Below are 16,356 nucleotides of genomic sequence, written 5' to 3' on the forward strand. Positions count from 1 at the left end.
TCTTTTGAATGGAAGCAACCCCAGAGTCTCGTGGATGTGGGTGCTCAGCTCTGTGGCTTGGACTCTCACGGCCTGCTCTTCCACCCCTAGCTCTGCTCTACGACCTGAAGGTTCCCCGTTGGGACTTCCAGACTGGAAGGCAGTTACGCACCTCTCCTCTCTATGACCGGCTGGACGCGCAGGGAGCCAGGTGGATGGAGAAACATGGATTCGAGAGGCCAAAGTACTTCGTGCCACCAGACAAAGGTAAGAAGGCACGTTCTCATATTTGTTCTTCTTGTCCTAAGAATAATAAATCTTGATCTGGTTCTGTTTTAAGTTATTTATTTTTGGCTGTGGCAGGTCTCTGTTGCTGAGCATGGGCTCTCTCAGCTGTGGCCCGCGGGGCCGCGCTCTGGCTGTGGTGCACGGGGTCTCGTTGCAGAGCATGGGCTCTAGGGCACACGGGCTCCGGGAGTTGTGTGCACAGGTTTAGTTGCTCCATGGCATGTGGGATCTTCCTGGGTCAGGAATCAAGCCTGTGTCCCCTTACTGACAGGCAGATTCTTAACCACTGGGCCACTAGGGAAGTCCTAAACCTTATTTTTAAATGCGTATAGCTTGACTGTGTTCCTGGGAGAATAAATAATAAAAACCAATTATAGAGTCAGACGGGCGCGGAGACGCTTCTGGAAGTAACATCGCGATGGCTGCCCAAGGAGAACCCCAAGTTCAGTTCAAACTTGTTTTGGTTGGTGATGGTGGTACTGGAAAAACTACATTCGTGAAGCGTCATCTGACTGGTGAATTTGAGAAGAAGTATGTAGCTACCTTGGGTGTTGAGGTCCATCCTCTTGTGTTCCATACCAACAGAGGACCTATTAAGTTCAATGTATGGGATACAGCTGGTCAGGAGAAATTTGGTGGACTGAGAGATGGCTATTATATACAAGCTCAGTGTGCCATTATAATGTTTGACGTAACATCAAGAGTTACTTACAAGAATGTGCCTAACTGGCATAGAGATCTGGTACGAGTGTGTGAGAACATCCCAATTGTGTTGTGTGGCAACAAAGTGGATATTAAGGACAGAAAGGTTAAGGCAAAGTCAATTGTCTTCCACCGAAAGAAGAATCTTCAGTACTATGACATTTCTGCCAAAAGTAACTACAACTTTGAAAAGCCCTTCCTCTGGCTTGCTAGAAAATTGATTGGAGACCCTAACTTGGAGTTTGTCGCCATGCCTGCTCTTGCCCCGCCAGAGGTGGTCATGGACCCAGCCTTGGCAGCACAGTACGAGCACGATTTAGAGGTTGCTCAGACAACTGCTCTCCCGGATGAAGATGATGACCTGTGAGAAAGTGAAGCTGGGGCCCAGCGTCAGAAGTCTAGTTTTATAGGCAACTGTCCTGTGATGTCAGTGGTGCAGCGTGTTTGCCACTTTATTATATAGCTAAGCAGAACATGTGCTTAATCTTTGGATGCTGAAGGAGATGGATGGGCTTTGGAGTGAATGTGGCAGTTTAAAAAAAAAAATACCTTCATTTTTTGGACCTGCATATTTAGGTGTTTTGGAACACAGTTGTTTCCTCCTTGAGTTTCAAATATAAGACTGCTATAGTCACATGACAATATTGAAAAAAAAAAAAAAACCAATTATACTGTCCTAAGCTATCAAGGAAACTCACCAGGACAAATCCCCTCCTTTTCTGTCTTCCTTTGGTTTTCTCTGTCTTGTAGACCTTCTGGCCTTGGAGCAGAGCAAGACTTTCTACAAGCCAGACTGGTTTGAGATTGTGGAGTCCGAAGTCAAGTGCTGTAAGGAAGCTGTGTGTGTCATTGACATGTCCTCTTTCACAAAGTTTGAAATAACAGTAAGTATTTGAGAACCAAAAGAACAGATTCGGAAACATGCCTGTTTATTACATGCCTCTTGTTTTTCATCCATCGCTTCAGAACTGATTCTGTAAGAACTCTGGTGTAGTTTAGTGTGTCAACTGAATTATAACATTTTCTGGAACTTTTAGCTCTTTGTGTCTGATGCTTTCTCTGCTTGCAGAGGCCCGTCTGACACTAGAGTCAGCAGCTAGCTTCCCTGAGCTCCTTGCAGTGGAGTAAACCTACAAATATTGTTGTATGAGTACCAGCTAGTTGAATTTTCTCAGCAAGTGACCTTGCACGCCAGGCCGCATTGCCAGCCAGAGGTTCTTACATCTGTTATCTCTGTTTCATTCCCTAACCCTACAGTCCACCGGGGATCAGGCATTAGAAATTCTCCAGTACCTCTTCTCCAACGACCTTGATGTGCCCGTGGGCCACATCGTGCATACCGGCATGCTCAACGAGCGTGGCGGATACGAAAACGACTGCAGCATAGCCCGGCTGAGCAAGCGCAGGTGAGCCAGGCGCCACCCCGCTCCCTCCTCACGCAGGCTCTAGACAGCGTGGCCACTTCTGCAGGACACCGTTAATAACACTGAGAACAAAAAACATTTCATTAATGCATGGCCAGTTCATCAGCAGCGCCCGTGCATGCGCATGCATACACACCCCCCACCCCTCCCCCCAATGAGGAGGGGAAAAAAGGCACCAGATTATGTAAAACCTAGTGTGGAAAGTTAGTTATTCTACTTGGAGAAGGGGCCTTATCTTACGTTAGTAGGCTGTATGGTTTCTCGGCACTGGCAGGACGCCAGAACCTTGCTTTGTCCTGATGTGGTATGTCCTAGAAGGATGTGCTCTTGGATCCTTCCCTGAAAGCTATGAGACCACTGGCCATGTTCTGTCCATTGCTTTGACTCTAGCTGAGAGCCGACTGCTTCCTGATCATTTTTCTGCTGCCTGGTTTTGATTACTTTTGGTCTCACTTTCAGTTTCTTCATGATTTCTCCAACCGACCAGCAGGTCCATTGTTGGGCTTGGCTTAAGAAGTACATGCCAGAAGACAGCAACCTGATTCTGGAGGACGTCACCTGGAAATATACCGGTAAGGGGCCCGTCGGCGTCAGGGGGCCCTCGGGGGTCGGCTGGCCCAGTGATCCAGGTTTGTCTTCTCCATTTGCCTTCTTCACATCTGATGTTCAGGAGTGTCAGAGTTAGGATCTTGTAAGAGGCTCCTGGTCATGGCCAGTCGATCCCACATGTTATAAGTGGAGTGTGGGATGAGTTATTGCTTCTCTGTTTGTGTGTTAACCGCTGTATCCCCTACAGTCAGCCTATGAGAGTGCAAATATTTGTTCAATTAATACATGACTCATTATTAAATTATTTTAATTCATTATGTAAGTATTGTTTTCGTCACAATTTCCCCTTAGTTTTTTTTTTTAGTAAGTAAATACTTCTTAAGGATAGTTAACTTTTTTCCTGATTATCTCCCCCTCAGCAGTCCTCTCAGGGAGCAGCCCTTTCTCTTCTGCCCCCTAATTCCAGCTTTAACCCCTCCCTGCTTCTCACTTAAAGGACCCTTGCCTTACCTCCACCAGACCCTCAGTGTACTGACAGCATCGTAGCAAACATGATGGCCTTCTTGCCACCAGATTGGAATACTGTAGAAGCTTACAGAAGCCAGGCTGTTTTCCAGTCCATCTGAGGGTATCTGATGTGTGATGCGCTCAGCTGCTGTCACAGATCCCAGCTGGGGGCCGCTCTCCTCGGGGCTCTCCTGTTACTGATTTGTGTTTGGGGCTTTCCATCATGCAGCCGCACTGGGAAGAGGAGGAGAGCGGGACCTGTGTGGGTGCTCAGGGCCAGCCCTGGGAGTGGGCTCCCGTCCTCTGGCCTCATGCTCCTGGTCTCGCTGCAGAGGAGGCTGTAGAGTCTCGTCTTCCTCTGTACCCAGGAAGAGGCCACAGCTAGCCAGGCTCTCACATGCCAGGAGTCAGTGGCAGCACTTGGCAGCCTTGTCAGGAGAAGTGTGTTTGCCAGAATCTAGGTGCATCCTAGGACTGCCTGAACACAGGAAGGTTTTCATGGTCTTGCCACCCAGACCCGGCCATAGGTGAGCACGTCCAGAACAGACCTTCCCGATTGGCTCAGCCGTCCACCTGGAGCAGCCAGACATGTCCTGCTCTTTCTCCTTTAGCCCTCAACCTGATTGGTCCTCGCGCTGTGGATGTGCTGTCTGAGTTGTCCTACGCCCCCATGACTCCAGACCACTTCCCAAGTCTGTTTTGCAAGGTGAGTACTGGGAAACTAATAGTTTTTAAATAAGCAGGGAATGTTCTTGTACAGAGATGGCAATTACATGTTTTCATTATGGTGTTAACATCCACAGAGTGTGTTCTTATGCTCATTAAGCAAACAAAATGAGTAAGTCCACTATTTTCATTTCTTCACAGTCTTATTTAATAAACATTGATATTTTTAAAGTGGACCTAACTTTTCTCCATATCAGTTCTATATGTTTATTGCTTTCTGTGAAAGTGAAAGTCGCTCAGTCGTGTCCAACTCTTTGCAACCCCATGGGCTATACAGTCCATGGAATACTCCAGGCCATAATACTAGAGTGGGTAGCCTTTCCCTTCTCCAGGGGATGTTCCTGACCCAGGAATCAAACGGGGGTCTCCTTCAATGTAGGCAGATTCTTTGCCAGCTGAGCCACCAGGGAAGCCCAATAATGCTGGAGTGGGTAGCCTATCCCTTCTCCAGCAGATCTTCCCAACCCAGGAATCAAACGGGGGTCTCCTTCATTGCAGGCAGATTCTTTACCAACTGATCTGTCAGGGAAGCCCATTGCTTTCTGTAGCAGTGGATTACATTTTTATGTTGTAATATTATGACACTAATGCCAAAAAACACCAACCAAGGTCAGGCCCCTTCTCCATGCAGAGCTTCCTCCTTTCCACACACGAAGTAACTTCTGTGTAAGTGGCCCCTTCAGATAAGAAATGGCTAGGTGAATCCCTAAACAACATACGTAGTTTTCTTTCTTACACTTGGCCACTAGATCTGAGTGAAACAAAGTGCAGCTGAGTAAAAGGAAGGACAGTGCGCTCTGGGAAGCGGCTGATGGAGAGGTCGGGACGGACGGGTGTTTTGGCAGCTGTCACAGGCAGCTCTGGGACAGTTACTGAGGGGTGCCCTTTGAAGTTCACACTGAAGTTAGGATCCTCTCCTGAGTGAGTTCACAGCCCTCTCGTCTCTGTGGCGCAGTTAAAGCAGCAGAGAGCTCTGTCAGCTGCCGGCCGGCCCTGTCAGAGCCCTGTGTTTGCTCAGAGGAGAGGCTTGCCCCACACCCCCGTGCCTGCAGCACACTGCCCCGACCTGCTCCCCACGGCGGCGGCAGCCTGCTGGGGCCTCAGGGGGCTCCCCACACCCCGCCGCAGAGCGCCATTGACTCAGAGGCCCTTTTGGGTCACGAGCTGCTGGAAACGTGTTCAGAACATGGGGAGCCCAGTGTCTGCCCCCGGGTAGCAGGTGAACCAGCGTCTTCTCTGGGGCAGGTGCCCAGAGCTGGCCTGCCAGGTCCGCGAGGGAACGTCTGCCTGCTCTTCATGGCTCCTGACGTCCTGACTGAAACTGCGGCAGATCTTCAGCAGGACTTTGTGGAGAGAAGTGTTTCCTGCTTGTCAAACACTGCCTCTGCTCCCCCAGCGGCTGGGCTGGCACTCCTGAGCTGGGCGTTGGGAGGCTGGGCTCTGTGCCTGGTGACCCAGTGCCTGGAAACAGACCATCGGGGAAGAAATTCTTCATTCACATGTGTCTGTCTCCTTCAGGGTCAGACGCAGGGAGGGTGCAGAGCTAATGAGAGGGCTCCCAAGACCTTCACTCCTCTGACACCTCCGTGGTGACCCGCTCCCTTGGTCTCCACAGGAGATGAGCGTGGGCTACGCCAACGGGATCCGGGTGATGAGCATGACGCACACGGGCGAGCCAGGGTTCATGCTCTACATCCCCATAGAGGTGAGCACCGCGGGCAGGGGCAGGGCGCGTGACAGAGGGTATGACATTTTTAGCTGAGTTGTGTACTGTTTTCTGTAGGTCTAGACCACATACATGGTCTAAAATTAAACATCTCTAAAATGTGTTCAGTGCCACTGACCAGTTCTCACCAGCCACCAGCAGTGATACAATTGTTAGTTTATATCATGTCAGAGTTTTGTAAGTATGGAAGCAAGTTCAAAGGCATCTTCACAACCGCCTTTATAGAAACTCGTGGAAGCATACTGCATTTCTTCATGTTGATTGTTTTACTGAACAGTTTACAGATCTTTCCCTGCCAGAACCTAAGAAAGAGCTTCCTTTTCCTTTCTTTCTTCATTTTTTAATTAAATTGCTTCAGTATTCCATTATATACTTGAATTATTTATTTTAAAAAAATATTTATTTGGCTGTGCTGGGTCTTAGTTGCAACATGTGGGATCTTCAGTCTTTGTTGCAGCACATTCTCTGACCAGGGATGGAACCCAGGCCTCCTGCATTGGGAGTGCAGAGTCCTAGGACCCCAAGGGAAGGCCCTGAATCATAGTTTAACTAGTCTACTATTAATAGACATTGACGGGGTTTCTCGTCCTTGGCTGTTATAAAAAGTTGTGCAGTGAACAAGAGTACCTTTTTCTTTATTGCTTGTACCAGCACAGACTTGTCACGCTTTGGGCTGATGGGTGCAAAGCAGTTTGTCCATGCAGTTTTATGCAAGAGATTGAGCTGCTTTTCAAAACCCAGCCCCCCCTGAGTAAAAGCCTGTCCGCAGGCCCGCACAGCTCCACCTGCCCCCTGCCCTTCTCGCTGCTGCTCCTAATCGCGCGTCTTCCTGCTTCTCGCTCCCGGCCCTTCACTCCCTGCTGGACCAGCGTCTGAAGCCTCAGGGCCTTTCCGCCTGCCCTCCCGCTCTCCTTGGCAGTCCGTCCACACCTGCTCACGCCTCGCCTTCTTGATGAGACCTTCCTTAAAGTTGCAGCCACCAGCCCCCTCCTCCCTAGACCTTTCTCTGTTTTTTCTTCAGGGTGCTTACCAGTGTCTCTCAGAATATATATTTTCTTTATTTTGTTCAACAGATTACCTGTTTTAAATACAGGTTTGCTGATGGCAGGGTTATTTAACTTCTGTATTCTGTTCTGTTTATCCAGGACCACATTATCTTAATTATTGAGTCTTTATTGTTCATTTTAGTACTTGGTAGTGCTTATTCTCCCTCACAGCTTAGAAACTCTGGAAAATAATTCCTATTTCCTCATGCTCCCTCATAAACATTTATAATCATCTAGTTAAAAACACCCTGATTTTTGGGGTTGTGTTATGTTTGTCAATTAGGAAGAATTGACATTCTTACATGTGTTGAATATTACAATCAGAATGTACCTTTTTTATTTGGGTTTGTGTGTGTGTGTATGACCTTCAGAGGTATTTTGAAGTTTTTCTCATGTAGATGTTATAAATTCATATGAATACTATTTTGGTGGTGTTGCTATTGTGAATAGGAAGGGTATCTTTATTCTAGTATCTTCTAGGTGATTATGATTTCTAAAAGCTTTTTTCTTCTGTTTATTAATGCTTTAACCTGTTTCCTTCCTAAACTGTCTTACTGTTTATAGCTGTTTTTTAGTTGTTTCTCTGGAATTTCCAGAGTTCAGTTTTACCATATACAAATAATAATCATTTTTCTTATTTCTTAACAATTTTTATTCCTGCATTTTCTTGCCTGCGTCCAGTTGTGACAAGTAGCAGTGATCTTCAGCATCCTCACGTTCTTGACATCAGTCATATTACTCATGGTGTTAGGTTTCCTTTTAATTATTAAATGAAGCATGGATTTACCATCTCGTGAAATTTCATCTGCTTTTTCACACTCAAATGTTACGATTTGAGAAGAGCTGATATGCATATAATTGATACATTTTGCCTATACTGACAGGGGATCAACTGTGAATATGATCACTGAGGTGTTACCACCCGCTCCTGGGTCATTAATCAGCAAAGCCCATCAGGAGGAGGAAGCCCTGTTTCCTACCTGATCTTGGGCTGGTCCCATTCTTACTCATGTTTTCCATAGAGGTAATTTGTGCACTGCTTCGGTTCTTTTCAAGCTGGTTTTTGTCCTCAAGAAGGTCATATCTGTCTCTTAGAGGAGATGGCTTCCAAAAGCATGGTGGCAGATGGCAGATTGTTTGTTTACCCTTAATCCCTGGCATTTAGTGAGAAAGTGAGTAAACGTGGGGACCTACTTTTCCCTTTGCTCGTCTTCTCTAGCCCAAGACTAGTAACTTGCTTTCGATCTTTCCTCCTCTGTCTTCCTCTTAACTCAGACACAAAGCATTCAGCTTGAGACGCTGAACCTGCCTGAGATGCAGCTCATTTTTACTCTCCTTGCCCAGCCAGTCCCCACTGGTCTCCTCCACCCGCTCTGCCATCTCCAGTGTCTCACTTACACACATACCACAGGCTCAGACTGCCTTTTCCACATCTAAAATCGTCTTGACCACATTGTTCTGTTTAGTTGCGGCCTGTTTGGCTGCAGTAGTACAGTTCATAGAGCCATGTACATTAAAGAATCGCAGTACCAATGAAGCTGCTTTTTCTTTTTCCCTCCGGTTATATTCAGATATAATTTATATACATCATTGTGTAAGATTAAGGTGGACAGTATAATGGATTGACTTACATAGACTTAGTTAGCATCCACTATCTCATACAGTTTCAATAAAAAGGAAAAAAACCTTTTTTTTCCTGTGATAACTCCTCTCAGGATTTACTCTTAACTGTCGTATGTATCAGACAGCAGTGTCAGTTGTAGTCACATGTTCACTACATCCCTAGTGCTTACCTTACAAGGAAGTTTGTACCTTTTGACCACCTTCCTCCAGTCCTCACCCCTATACCTACCAGTAACCAATCTGGTCTCTTGTTCTATGAGTTTGGATGCTATTTTGGGTTTGTTTGTTTGTTTTTAACAATTACACACGTAAGTGTGGATTATATAATGTCTGTCTTTCTCATTCCTCTGTCTTGTTTTCTCTGAGTTACAGTTTTTAAAGTAAACAGTATAGTTGTTGGGCTTTAGGCTTAACATAGTATGTTTAGATTATTTGCTTTCAATTTGGAAAATTTTCTGCTCATTTAAGTTGGAAAACTTTCTGCTTATTTAAGTTATCTGGTACTTAAACATGTCTGGAACCAAAAACAAAGCAGTGTGAGAGACTGGATGCTGCGGGATGTGGGGGGAGGGCTCTGCTTTCTGGGGTCCTCTGTGACCTGCTCCAGGGCTAAGATGCCACAGTTGCTGTGACAGATCACAGTTGTGCCTACACGCCTAGAGTTACGTGCAACACTAGCTTCACAGCACGGGCCAGTGCACGGGGTCAGGACCAGGGTTGGGGAGCAGGGGCAGAAGAACATGGCGGGGAGGACGCGTGGCTGTCAGAGAGGCGGTGACGAGACTGGTCGTTTGCTCAGTGGTAAGAGAGCTTCTGTGAATTATGTCATGCTGCTGTGTACTTAGATCCTAGACATTCTAGAGAAGTGAAGAGACGGGTGCTGCTTTCCTGGAGCTTAAGTCTGGGCTGTGGCACTTGGGCTCCTGAGGATTATAGCCAACCTCCTGCCCTGTCCAGGTAGCAGGGACAGCCGGCCGCGAGCCATGTTCAGTGCTGAAGTTCTGCTCTGACCTCTCGTCTCTCCCTCTAGTATGCCCTGCACGTATACAACGAAGTGATGAGCGTGGGGCAGAAATACGGAATCCGGAATGCTGGGTATTATGCTCTTCGTAGTCTCCGAATTGAGAAGTTTTTTGCCTTCTGGGGTCAGGACTTAAACACCCTCACCACACCCCTGGAATGTGGAGGAGAGTCTCGGGTGAAGTTAGACAAGGTATTGTACTCGTGTGCATACTCCACTCCCAGCTCTCCAAGCAGGGAGCCCTCAGGAGAACAGGAGGAGGGTGTACAGGGGTTGAGGCCTCAAGATGTCTGGGGATAAAACACGGACTAAGGAAACACGACAAGTAGACAACATGTGTTTGGGGCACTTGCTCTGTTTTAGACTGAGTGCCTTCTGGGCGGTCTTTCAGAGTTGGTTATGGCGATTCATTAACCTGCCACAAACGTGTACAAATGAGTCACATTCAACTTCCTAATTTTTTTCGTTTCAAAATTAATACATGAAAATGCTTTTTTAAGTCAGCATTTTAGAGGATAAGCAGTCTTCCCCCTCTGAGCCCACCCAGCCCTCCTGGCAGCTTGCCCAGAGGCGCCAGTGCCCTGCCTCATTTAGTGTCTGTGCAGGGCACACAGGGCTCTCCCCCCACTGCTTTCCTGATCGTGGTGCTTGGACACGACACACACCTTTTTTCATTGAACAAAATCTCTTAGCAGTCATTCTCTGCCAGACAACATGGTAGATCTCTGCTGCTCTTTTTGAGTGATTAGATAAGTATTTTTCTCTGATATAAAAGTAAAGACTACTCAGTTTGGAAAATAGGAAAAAACAGAATTAAAATCACTCATTTTTTTCCAAGACAATCACTGTTAAGTTTGTTTTAGGGAAGAATGAGGGGAAGGGATAGTTGGGGAGTTTGGGATGGACAGAACACACTGCTATATTTAAAACAGATAACCGACAAGGACTTACTGTACAACCCCGGGCACTCTGCTCAGTTTTATGTGGCAGCCTGGTGGGGGAGTTTGGGGGATGGATCTATATATGGATACGTATATACGGCTGCGTCCCTTCACTGTTCACCTGGAACTATCACAACGTTGTTAACTGGCTGTCAGTCCAGTCCAGTCACTCAGTCGTGTCCGACTCTGTGACCCCACAGACTACAGCACACCACGCCTCCCTGTCCATCACCAGCACCCAGAGTTTACTCAGACTCATGTCCATCGAGTCAGTGATGCCATCCAGCCATCTCATCCTCTCTCGTCCCCTTCTCCTCCTGCCCCCAATCCCTCTCAGCATCAGGGTCTTTTGCAGTGAGTCAGTTCTTCACATCAGGTGGCCAAAGTATTGGAGCTTCAGCATCAGTCCTTCAATGAATATTCAGGACTGATTTCGTTTAGGATGCACTGGTTTGATCTTGCAGTCCAAGAGACTGCAATTGGCTATATCCCAATTAATTGGCTAATAATTGGAATATAATATTCCAATATATTAATTGGCTATATTCCAATATAAAAGGAAAAGTTTTAAAAATTTTACTTTATTCTGCTTTTTTGTACATATGCATTAATATTTATATACACATACTGATATAAATGGACTTTTCGTTGAGATTATATAAAAACATTGCTTTTCTAAAATAGTTCGAACAAGCACTTTTAAGTGTAGATTTTTCTGTCTGTTTTGTTCTGTGTGGTCGTCTTCTGATTGAAATGAGTTTATAAAACAGAACGATGTGTACCTGTGCTGTTACAAGGATCCTCTGAAGGTGTCTGGTGTTGGGAACGCAGTTTTCCGCACAGTGGGAAGCCGCGTTCTCCGGAGCGTGCAGGGGGGAGGGGCGGAGGGCGGACCACCTCGGTGACGCCAGGGTCCTGACCGTCTGAGCGCCGCCTCTCTTGCCTAGGGCGTGGATTTCATCGGGCGCGACGCGCTGCTACAGCAGAGGCAGAACGGCGTGTACAAGCGCCTCACCATGTTCATCCTGGACGACCACGACACAGACCTGGACCTCTGGCCGTGGTGGGGGGAGCCCATTTACCGGAACGGGCAGTACGTGGGCAAGACCACCAGCAGCGCCTACGGCTACACCCTGGAGCGCCACGTGTGTCTGGGCTTCGTGCACAACTTCTCCGAGGACACGGGGGAGGAGCAGGTGGTGACAGCGGATTTCATCAACCGGGGAGAATATGAGATTGACATTGCGGGACACCGGTTCCAGGCCAAGGCCAAGCTCTACCCGGTCCCCTCCCTCCTCACCCATAAGCGCCGGAAGGAGGAAGTGGAGCTAAGTGACTTGCACGGGAAGTGAGGCCGGGCGGCCTCGCTGCCGCCCCTCCTTCTCATCATCTTAGGGGCTTTTCTCCTCCTCCTGACCCCTCCCTCTTCTTGAGTTAAGCTTGGCCTCCCATCTCTTCTCTCCTGGTGGACTCTCCCGCTTTTCACTCTCCCTTTGCTGCCTCCTCTCTCCCTCCATCTCCTCCGCCCCCTGCGTCTCCCATCTCCTGGGCTGGTCGCAGCCACTCCACCTCTCAGGTCCCCAGGGGCAGAGGGCAGGAGCAGACTCCTTGTGAGGTGGGTTGTGCTGACAGCCTGACTGCACGTGCGGTGTCTTGAAGCAAGGCAGGCTGCAGGCTAAGTGTCCATCTCTGTGGGGCTCTTTCCTTGGAAGAACCTGTGAATTCCGGGCTGCCATCTGTGGAACAGCTTACGCCTTTCAGCAGGCAGGGCCTCCTCCCGTTCCCTTGTGCTTCGGGTTGGCTCCCTGAGCCCTCTGTCAGGAGGATGACCAGCTGCCTCGCTGATGAGAGAGGCATCGTGGGGACGATACCTGGAGTTGGCAGAGATAAACAGTTAACCCTCCTGGGCCTCCCTACTGACTCAGTTATCAGACTGTTGGGCAAGTCTCTTCATCTTGTAAGCTTCTTCATCTCTTGCTAAACTCTACAGTGAGGGGGGTTTTGGTTAGTTTGTTTGGCTGAGTAGACAAGTAAGCCACACTGTTTGAAGAGAAAGGCCAGTTTGCCTTCTGGGTTGCTTTTCCCACCTGACAGAGTCTGACCTCAAAGTACAGCTCAGCGATGCTGAGTCTTCTAGAAACAGGGCTGCTTTTCTTCCAGCCGCTCCCAGTTCCGCCATCCCACCTTGACGCTCCTCTTCTCCAAGCACACGTGACTTTCAGGTCAGCCTCCTGTACCCCTGCCATGGGAGCCACTGACTCAGCAGACCTTCTCCCCCTTTAGAGCAGGGCAGGGGAGGCAGGCTGGGCACCCTGGTTGAGGGAGTGAGCCTGGGGCCGTGCTGAGTGGGCGGGGGCCACTGGGACCCCAGGTCTGGCTTCCCCCACAGAGGAGAGACAGAGCCACCCAGAGGTGCCCTCTCTGATCCCAGTGTGAGGAGTACGTTACCTGAGCCCAAGGTCTGCTTCCATCTTCTCTTTCCAGCCACCTCTCCACATCTTCTGGAATAGAAAATGACTGGGGTGAGAGGGCCATGCACGCTTTAAGCATTGCCTGTGTTTGCTAAAGATCTCCTGGACTGTGATATCCATCCCCACACGTCATTTCCCCTTGCAGACAAATTGCTGCTAGCGACTTGAACTGTAGCCTTTGGTGTCTTGGCTGCATTAGTCCTGACAGGTCTGTAAGTATATTCAAGATGATCCTTTCATGTTATTAGAGAAGCTTAAACTTCTCAGATCTCTGCCTACTCTGGCATTTCTCTGGGATCTCTGTTTACCCACTTCATCACTGACTTCAGTGTCCATCTTCTTACAAGGTCTTCACTGATTTAATGAGGGAGTATGTGATTAGAAATCTGTTGGGGGTTTGGCATTTTGATGTAAGTGTATATTTAACGAGTTGGGAGATGCTGCTTCCAGGCAAAGAGGAGGGGTGCTGCCAGCTGGAGAGCACAGAACAGCAGCCTTGGAACTTGAGGGAGCAGGACATGAGCCCTCGCCAATGCAGGCGTTGCCAGCAGAGAGCTGACCGACCCAGGAAGATGGAGACTGACGTAGAACTAAAGGTATCCCATGCTCGGCGCCACTGCGAAGTTGTCTTTATAAATGAAAAATTGTTTGGGACTGAATCCAAAGAAAATTCTAGATTTATGTGTAAAGTACAAGATATTAAGATTCTAGGGGCATCACTTATTTTTTTGAGTGCCCTGAAACTTACATATTTACCTTCTGGCACTTTACATTCATCCTGGAAGTCTCCTTTGTTTCATTGAAGTAGACAATATGAATCCGGTAGGTTTCTCTCTTTGGTCCTCAACTGAAGAGAGTGACTCCTTCCTGCCTCAGGCATAGTTGACAATCAAAACATCCTCACTTCTGTATCACTTCCTTGACTTGGGCACTGGGCCCGTGACAACTCATCTCTTTCTTCCTGGAGACTCGAGGGTTTGTTGAAGGGGTGGCTGGACTCTGTTTTAGATGGATGAACTTTCTTCTCTGAAATGATTTGTCTTGCGAGAAGGGGTCCACAATCTTCTCAGCATATTCAGTTGAATCCTTTTGAACCTAGAAATACAAAGTGTGTTGGCTTCAAACAGATGGAGAATCCAGGTTGCAAGTCTACCAGGGGTCTCCTCCTCCCTCGAGATAAGCCCCCTAGTTACTTGTACCACGTGTAAGTCCCATGGTGATGTGATTGACATTGGAGATTTCTTGTCTGTGATAAAAGCTCTAATTGAGAAGGTTTTCACACACACAAAGAGACAAGAAACCTGCCTGCCTGGGTAGCCCGTTTGACGTCCCTTAGCCTGTGTTTTGGTCACACAGCACTGCATGGGCGGGACATGCTCCAGGAGACAGAGCCGAACAGTTCCCACCACATTCAGGTGCTCTTCTGGGGGGTCCCTGGACCCCCAAATGCACGCTATGCCATGTAGCCCAGCGATTAACCCCAGTCTCACCTTGGGCCCAGAGTTCCCATTTCTACTGGGGCAGCACCAAGTCACTTCCACTTGATTCTCCTCAGGAGGCATGTGGTCCTTGGACTCTACCTCCTTGTACAGACCAGGAGCTTTAGCTGCATCTCTTCTTTCCTAGGCTGTTGCTTCCACGAAAGTAACGAAACATGAAGAATAATTCTTCAGCTTGCTTATTTCCCCTACCTTTGCACGCATTGGAGATGTTAATCCTGTCCCCCACCACGTGTGTGGCTGGAGTGACAGGTGCTTCTGAAAAGTGATTTTGCGTCACTGAAGAAATGACCCCCCTCCCTTGATTTCAGCCTCTAAAACCACTATATCAGCTGGCTTTCAGGCTTAACTACAGGGTCCTTTTTGTGTCTCTTTGTTGCCTCTTGGCCAGTGTAGTCAGTGAGGATTGTCTTTAGTATCCAATAAGGAGATCTGGTCAACAGTGTTGAATACTCAAGTATAACCTACTATTTCCTTTTCTTTCTGCACACCCTCCCTCATCCCTCAGAAACCTTGATGTGAGCAGCATTTTCTCAACACCATACAGAGGAAGTTCCTCCTGAGCGAGGACTCTTCCTCCTGTAGGCACGTGGCCTCAAGCACAGCTGAGTAGGGGAGAGACGACAGGTGACCAGGCCGGGCAGTGAGTCCTGAGGGGCTAGGGCTCCCCTGTGAGTGCGTGCCCCATGCCCCTGCCACTCTACCCTCCACATTACGGTGCTGAGTTAGCTGTAAGGCTCCTTCATTGTCACTCTGGGGCTGGCGTCTGCAGCCCCTCACCACTACAGATACACTATTTTTTAAGAAGACTGAGTATTTTTGTATGTCTTTGCCTTCTCTTTGTCCATTAAACACCAGAGTTGTTCCTTGTATAATATGATTCTTGACTTCTCTGAGCAAAACCCTTGGAGAATTATGCATTTCTTCATGGGCCATTTTTCTCATATTTAGATACACCTGTTTTTATCCTTTGCAGACTTCCTCCCTTCTCATTTTTCTGTCTCTCAAGGACAGAAATTATAAGTCATGGAGGGGATACTTTTAGCACCTGTTTCAACAGACTGATTCCAGGATTCCCTTTGCACACCAGGAACTGGGGCTTGGGGCCCTCCTCCACCCGGCCAGGTTCTAGTGCCTTACACTCCAGAGCGTCACACGGCGGGCGGAAATGGAAGAAGGACCTTCAGCAGGTGGGTGTGGGGTCGAAAGCTTCTGCAGCTCATTCCAGTGAAGGGTTTTCCAACAGCACAGCTAATGCTACTCTCTGGTCAACCCCTGGGATGTATGAAAACGCCATTGTGACTGGTGTAACAGCTACAACTCATTCTTTGCGTTTGTAAATGTGCAGTTCAGCTCAGCCCTTTCCTATCCCTGTCAGCATGTGGTCCTGCAGCTGTGCAAGGCCCTTTAGTAAACGGATCTTTCTCCCGCACCCTGGGGATGACAGGCACCCAGGGTGACCGAGCGTTTCTGCCTCCGTGAATGCGGCATTAACTTTGTGCACTGTGTTTCTGTCAAGCCAGATTTCAATTAAGGTTTTCTTTTCATGTTACTAAGTTTGTAAATGAATAAACAGACATTTTCTCTACTCTTGCTATGTGTCCTTGAGAAATGTTCTGCATCTGTGGTAACCAGGTATGTGTATTTACCATCACTAAGGATAAATATTTTGCATAAAATCATCTGTACCTGTTACCAGAGTGTACCAGGGAATTTGGAAACAGGTAAAGAAGATGCCTGTCTAAATCCAAGGCTAACTCCAAAGGAGGCATTCCAAACACTCTGTACAATGACGTGCCTGGAACAGGGGGCGAGTACCTTTAAGGGGACAGCTCTCTGTAGACACGAGTCGCC

The 16,356-nt window shown here is 48.0% G+C and overlaps 2 protein-coding genes across 5 annotated transcripts in view; both read left to right on the forward strand.

The window, feature by feature from the left end:
* The window catches only part of PDPR (pyruvate dehydrogenase phosphatase regulatory subunit), a 41,736-nt gene extending 25,641 nt beyond the window's left edge, over positions 1-16,095 (forward strand). For all 4 annotated transcript variants that reach the window (XM_043435459.1, XM_043435457.1, XM_043435458.1 and 1 more), the window contains 8 exons: positions 91-246; positions 1,720-1,853; positions 2,227-2,375; positions 2,853-2,965; positions 4,061-4,155; positions 5,791-5,880; positions 9,601-9,783; positions 11,480-16,095. In XM_043435459.1, coding sequence (XP_043291394.1) covers positions 91-246; positions 1,720-1,853; positions 2,227-2,375; positions 2,853-2,965; positions 4,061-4,155; positions 5,791-5,880; positions 9,601-9,783; positions 11,480-11,884 — 1,325 coding nt within the window. In that variant the 3' untranslated portion in view covers positions 11,885-16,095. The remainder of the gene's footprint in view (positions 1-90; positions 247-1,719; positions 1,854-2,226; positions 2,376-2,852; positions 2,966-4,060; positions 4,156-5,790; positions 5,881-9,600; positions 9,784-11,479) is intronic.
* Positions 650-1,611, forward strand: LOC122420362 (GTP-binding nuclear protein Ran). Its single transcript, XM_043435461.1, has one exon. It carries the CDS (start codon positions 686-688, stop codon positions 1,334-1,336), a length of 651 nt encoding a protein of 216 aa, XP_043291396.1. The 5' UTR covers positions 650-685; the 3' UTR covers positions 1,337-1,611.
* Positions 16,096-16,356: the final 261 nt, after the last annotated feature.

The sequence above is a fragment of the Cervus canadensis genome, chromosome 18 (genome assembly GCF_019320065.1).
Source record: "Cervus canadensis isolate Bull #8, Minnesota chromosome 18, ASM1932006v1, whole genome shotgun sequence".
Taxonomy (NCBI): Eukaryota; Metazoa; Chordata; class Mammalia; order Artiodactyla; family Cervidae; genus Cervus; species Cervus canadensis.